At 48.3% G+C, this 6,349-nt stretch overlaps 1 protein-coding gene across 1 annotated transcript in view; it reads left to right on the top strand.

Annotated features, from left to right (window-relative positions):
* The window catches only part of GPT2 (glutamic--pyruvic transaminase 2), a 49,234-nt gene extending 43,410 nt beyond the window's left edge, over window positions 1-5,824 (top strand). Inside the window, exon 12 of the mRNA XM_017517915.2 lies at window positions 3,434-5,824. Within this exon, the coding sequence (XP_017373404.1) occupies window positions 3,434-3,524 (91 nt within the window). The 3' untranslated portion in view covers window positions 3,525-5,824. The remainder of the gene's footprint in view (window positions 1-3,433) is intronic.
* The last annotated feature ends 525 nt before the right edge of the window (window positions 5,825-6,349 follow it).

Genomic DNA, 6,349 nt, shown 5'->3' with positions numbered 1-6,349 from the left:
AAAAAAAAAAAAAAAAAAAAAAAAGAAAAAAGAAAAAAGAACAGTCTCTTCCCTGGGCCTGGGGAGGGTGGGCAGGTGAGGGAGCACTGGAGGCCTGTGGGCAAAGGGGGAATTGCTTATACGAGGGATTTCCTTCATTTCCCATATTGATGTTGATTTTGATGTATGGTTTTGGAATTCAGGACTTTTTCTCAAAACTAAAATTTCTGTCTTCACTGAAGAAAATTTGGTGGCTGGACACGGTGGCTCACGCCTATAATCCCAGCACTTTGGAAGGCCAAAGTGGGAAGATCGCTGGAGCCCAGGAGTTCAAGACCAGCCTGGGCAACCAGGTAAGATATCTCTAAAAAAATTTGAAAAATTAACTGGGCATAATGGTATGCACCAGTGGTCCTGTCTACATGGGAGGCTGAGGCAGAAGGATCACTTGGGCCCAACAGTTGAGAACAGTCTGGGCAACACAGACTGTGTCTCTACCAAAAAAAAAAAAAATTCAAAAAATTGGCCAGGCACAGGGGCACACACCTATTATAGCCCCAGATACTTGAGAGGCTGAGGTGGGAGGGTCACTTGAGCCATGATCACACCACTGTATGCTAGCCTGAATGATACAGTGAGACCCAGTCTCTTAAAATTTGGAAAACATGAAAAAATCACTTCATTTGGAAGTGACAGAAATCCACTCAGAGCAGTGTCAGCAGAAAAGAGGAAGTATGACTTCATGTACCTGGGAGGGAAGCCTACTTTGGTTCTCAGGTTTACTCTCTTATAGACAAAGTCTGTCTTGTCCAACTCCACTTGGAAAAATCACAAGGGAGGATTCTGATTGGCTCCCTGGGCCCATGTGCCTTTCCCTGAGCCCATCTCTGACCCACGAGAATAGGGAGCTTTAGCTGGCCCTGTGCACAGAGCAGGAGGTGGAAACGGAATTACCCAGCCCCACTGGAGCCCAAACATTGGAAGAGGAGAAGCTGCTTCCCAAAGGAAAGGGAGTTGGATGTGGTGCTGCCCCAGCAAAACCCATTTACCACAGGGCCCTTTCAGAAAGGGATGGAGGACGGAGAGAGGGGTTCAGGGTGGGTTGAGGGGCTGAGCATGTTGGCTCACCCTTGTAATCCCAGTTCTTTGGGAGGCTGAGACAGGAGGTTTTTTTGACATTGGGAGTTCAAAACTATCCTGGGCAATAGTGAGAACTCACCTCTGCAAAAAGCATTTTCTAAAATTACCCAGGCTTGGTCCCAGTTACTCAGGAGGCCAAGGCCAGAGGACTGCTTGATGCCCAGGAGCTCAAGGCTTCAGGAAATCATGGCACCGCTGCACGTCAACCTAAGCCACAGAACAGGACCCAGTCTCTTAAATAAAAGTGAGGTGTTGGGGGCGGAGGTGGCAGTGAGCCGAGATTGTGTCACTGTGCTCCAGCCTGGGTGACAGAGCCAGACCTTGTCTCAAAAAGAAAAAATGTACGTGGGTGATGATACTGTTTTCTACTGGTGGGCGCCTGCCCACTTCTCAGTGTGTCTGCCAATATCCTGTCACCCTGCCCCCAAGCCAGGAGACCTCCAAGANGTTGGGGGCGGAGGTGGCAGTGAGCCGAGATTGTGTCACTGTGCTCCAGCCTGGGTGACAGAGCCAGACCTTGTCTCAAAAAGAAAAAATGTACGAGGGGGATGATACTGTTTTCTACTGGTGGGCGCCTGCCCACTTCTCAGTGTGTCTGCCAATATCCTGTCACCCTGCCCCCAAGCCAGGAGACCTCCAAGAAGGAGGAAGATGAAGCTTACTGCTAGCCATGCACCAGTTCTCTTCCTTAGGAGGCACAGGTCAGCTGGAGAGTCAGAGAGAGACTTTATTTTCCACTTAAAGACATACTGACCTTTTTGGTCTCCAATTTCATCTCCTTTGCTCTGAATGCAAATATTGGGGCATACTTCAAAGTCCCTTTGAAGATACTAAATTTTAAAATGTTAAAAATTGATTCATACACAGCTTAATAAAAACATCATCTCTCCAAAAAACTCAGGAGTCTCTATGGCCATACCACCCTGAACGCACCCAATGTCGTCTGATCTCGGAAAGGCCTGGTTAGTACTTGGATGGGAGACTGCCTGGGAATACCGGCTGCTCTAGGATTTTTAGCTTAAAAAAAAAACAAAACAAAAACTCAGGAGTTCGAGACCAGCCTAGCCAACATGGTGAAACCCCATCTCTACTAAAAATACAAAAAATTAGCTGGGTGTGGTGGCAGGCGCCTGTAATCTCAGCTACTCTGGAGGCTGAGGCAGGAGAATCACTTGAACCTGGGAGGTCAGAGGTTGCAGTGAGACGAGATTGCACCATTGCACTCCAGCCTGGGCGACAAGTGTGAAACTTCATATCAAAAACAATAACAAAAACCAATCTACTTATCCCTGTAATCCCAGCACTACAGGATGCTGAGGCAGGTTGATTGCTTGAACCCAGAGTTCAAGACCGTCCTGGGCAATATGGCAAAACCCCATCTCTACAAAAACACAAAAATTAGGCCTGGTGGTACATACCTGTAGTCCCAGCTGCTCAAGAGACTGAGGAGAGAGGATCGCTTGAGCCTGGGAGGTTGAGGCTGCAGTGAGTTGAGATCGTACCACTGTACTCCAGCCTAGGCAACAGAACAAGATCCTATCTCTTAAAAAAAAAAAAAGAAGCAACCTAGAATCCCAGTAATGTTTAGAACAAAGAGCATAAAAGTGTACATTACATAAAAGTCTGAAACTCTAAAAAAATTTTTATCAAACTTGTTTATGTGGAAAAATCAGAAAATATAAAAAGAAAATGTGAAACCCACTGTGATCCTCTAACCAGGGTTAATAAAGTCTAACATTCTGGTACTATTTCTTTACTGTCCTTTTCCTAAGAATATTTTTATGTGGTTGACAGTGTTGTGTAGTTCTGAGTCCTGTTTCCCTTTTAATATTAGAAGATGTTAATAAAAATGCCTCATGAAAAACAAATTAGCTGGGTGTGGTAGCAGGTGCCTGTAATCTCAGCTACTCAGGTGGCTGAGGCAGGAGAATTGCTTTAACCTGGCAGGCGGAGGCTACTTTGAGCCAAGATCACGCCACTGCACTCCAGCCTGGGAGACAGAGCAATACTTTGTCTCAAAAAAAAAAAAAAAAAAAAAAAAAAAAATGTGATTCAGGCCTTCTGCAGTAACAGGTGGATATGTCTTAGCCCAAATTCTGCTCTGGCTTATTGCTTTCGTTCATGTGTATTAGTTGGGTGAACAACATGAATGAAAGAGAAAGCGGTCCAAGTGCCGGGCGCTGTCCTGGCTGGAGCTGTTGAAGTTGACCAGGGCAGACCTCCCTTCTCCACTCCTAGAGGTGATGGAGCTGCTGGATTTGCTCCTCTCCCCTCTTGCAGAGCAGCCAGGTTGACGCTGTTTCTCTCCAACCAGGATGACCATCCTCCCTCCAGTGGAGAAGCTGAAGACAGTGCTGCAGAAGGTGAAGGACTTCCACATAAACTTCCTGGAGAAGTATGCGTGAGATCGCCTGGGCCCCAGCGGGAGGCCCATCCTCAGCTCTTCCTCCCGATGCCCACCCAGGCCAGGCTGATCTCGCCTCTCCCATGACTCTGCCTCAGGCCTCGCAGAGGCTGCTGGTCACTTCATCATTTTGCCCCCGAGACGTCTTTCTTTGTGCCTTGATGTTGAGAGCGCCTCTCTTTTGAGCAAACAAAGGTTCTGTATGCAACCAGAGTAGAGGGGACTTGCTCAGCAGGTGTGGCCAGGGTTCTCTGAATCTGTTACTGTTTTTGCTTCTGGAAAGTTCATTTGGGGCTTACACCAACTAGGCTGTGTCGGGTGAGATGTTTCAGATCTGGAGAAATGAGCAGGTATTGGTAAATGTGTGACTTAACCATGGTGAGGGCTGGAAATCCAAACTTACCACCATGATCTGTGAATAAAGCCCTTAGTGGTGTGAAGCATCCAGTCCTTTGAACAGAAGGGCCTGGAGGGCCGGCAGTGCTGAGAGAGGGGTCTGTCCTGTGGCCTGGAGGCAGGTGCAGGGAGCACAGTAGCACATGGACTGGGCAGGATGCGGCACTCGCTTGGGGTAGATGCTGGGGGCTGGGGCTGTGGCCCTGGTCAGAGGGCCCCACCGTGAGGCGTGGGAGTGAGTCAGGCTGCAGGAAGAACCTGGTCTCCCCTTCCAGCTCAGTCGGGCCTGAGAATTCTGTGTACCTGGCGGACTTTGGGAATGAGGGGTTCTCTTGATCATGCTTAGGCTGGAACCCCATCTGAGAGGTCTCGCTGAACTTCAGGGAAACAGAGTGCAGCCCGGCAGCATCCCAGTTCTGTGGAGAGTCCCGCTGGAATGGTGTGGACCCATCCCGCGGGTGACCGGTGCCCGTTCTCCCCGGGGCCTGACCCAGCCTGTGTGCACACCGCCCCCTGCTGGCGGCAGCGGGGAAATGAGGGCTGGAAATGTCCTCCCCGCAAGAGCAATCGCCTGGACCTGCCAAGCAGCGAAGGCCTTGGCCTTTCTTGAACGATGGCAAGCTGAATCTGACTGGTTTCCTAGCTCTAAGGTGGTAAAAGTGCCTGGCAGCTTGGTTGCTGTGGAGGAGTCAGTGAGTCGTGACTGGAGGTTTATTGGCATGCTTTCGTGCAGAGTGTTTTGCCTTCATGTTAGCTTCCAGCTCCTCTCCCAGGCTGCAGACTCTAACCTGTGGCATCAGTCCTCTCCCGGGCCAGGAGGGCGCCTTCCCCCAGCATGCAGCCTCCCTGCCATTAGCAACCCTGGGCGGGCCGACCACATTCGAGGCCCCGGTGCTACAGGCTTAGCCCTCACCTCCCTCACTGGGAGCCTCCCCATCACCCCTGCCTTCCCCAGTGGGAAGTTAAGGAAGCTCAGGAGCCTGGGACCCCGTATGTCCCAAAGTGGGATTGGAGCGAGCTGGAGAGAAAGCAGAAGAGACCAAGGAGTGAGGCTTAGAGCAGCCTCTGCTGTGATTTTCACACCAGGTCTGTGCAGAGGAAACAAACTCCAAACTGTCCTTACCCACCGACATCACAGCCCCCACGAAGAAAGTAGCCACAATCTCAAATAATAAAGGGGAATGTTCTAAAACTTTTCCTTCCTTAAAAAATGAAAAAAATTGCACTTGTGCTTGCTGAGTGGCATATAAACCAGGATGTATCCCAGAGTCCTGAGGTTGGTTTCTGGTGGAAAGGTTAAATCGTAGAAGCTAGTCTATTTTTTATATTTTTGTAACAATTGCTTTTTTCATGGGAAAGGCGGGGTTAGTATTTATAGTCCTAACAAGTCCAGTAATTTTTTATAAATCTCTTCAGATTATAACCAGTACCTAAAAACTTTACAACGTTTACATAATTTTTTAAAAGAGACTGTATACACTTGATTTGCTTTCAAAATAAATAATAAGGTCAGCTAGTTTAGGAGGTTAACTTTGGGTAAGAATGCTGATCATGATAGGTTTGATTTTCTACAGATTCTGTTCCAGTACTTTTCTTGTCCGGGCACCACCCAAGAAAGTTGTCATTTGAGGTCGCACTTGGAAGTTACATCTGTGAAGTTTCTGTCATTCATCCAGATCTGTGTGTGTAGCGTGAGCCGGGGAAGCACAGCAGGGCTGTGCCTCAGACGGCCCGTTGCTGTGCACCCAGAGGCTCAGCTGGCTGTTCCTGTTTTGATGTGTGTGGAGTTTGGGGGAGGAACAGACACAGATCAACCTGTGGCTGTTTTCATGTCTAGGTTCTCACAGGCATCTCCCGACAATGGCTCTGCTGGAAATTTCCATAAATAAAATGTCCAAATGGTGACTGTGTTTAACTTTCATTGTAGTTTGAATCTGAACATCGAGGACGTTACTAACTTTACACCTTCACTCTTTGTAATTTATGTTTCTGTAACAATAATGGGCATTTCCACCAAACATGACAAACTTGTCATGGCTTCTCAGCTTCTGTATCTTCTTAGGGTCGTTCCTAAGACGCCTGTGCTGCTTTTTTGTTCACTTGTGGAGAAACTTCATGGATTCTTTGAAATAGAATATAGTTAAAATGAACACTGGTGGAAGAGAAATAAGAACTGACAGCCTTGGCCGGGCACGGTGGCTCACGCCTGTAATCCCAGCACTTTGGGAGGTCAAGGCAGGCAGATCACAAGATCAGGAGTTTAAGACCAGCCTGACCATGACCGTGAAATCCTGTCTCTACGAAAAATAAAAAAATTAGCTGGGCATGGTGGCATGCACCTGTAATCCCAGCTACTTGGGAGACTGAGATGGGAGGATCGCCTGAGCCCAAGAGTTGGAGAGGCTGCAGTGAGCTATGATCACTACTGCA

The sequence above is a fragment of the Cebus imitator genome, unplaced genomic scaffold (assembly GCF_001604975.1).
Source record: "Cebus imitator isolate Cc_AM_T3 unplaced genomic scaffold, Cebus_imitator-1.0 Scaffold652, whole genome shotgun sequence".
In the NCBI taxonomy this organism is placed as follows: domain Eukaryota; kingdom Metazoa; phylum Chordata; class Mammalia; order Primates; family Cebidae; genus Cebus; species Cebus imitator.
Note: the sequence above shows the minus strand (reverse complement) of the source record. Positions and strands in the feature narration are given on the sequence as shown.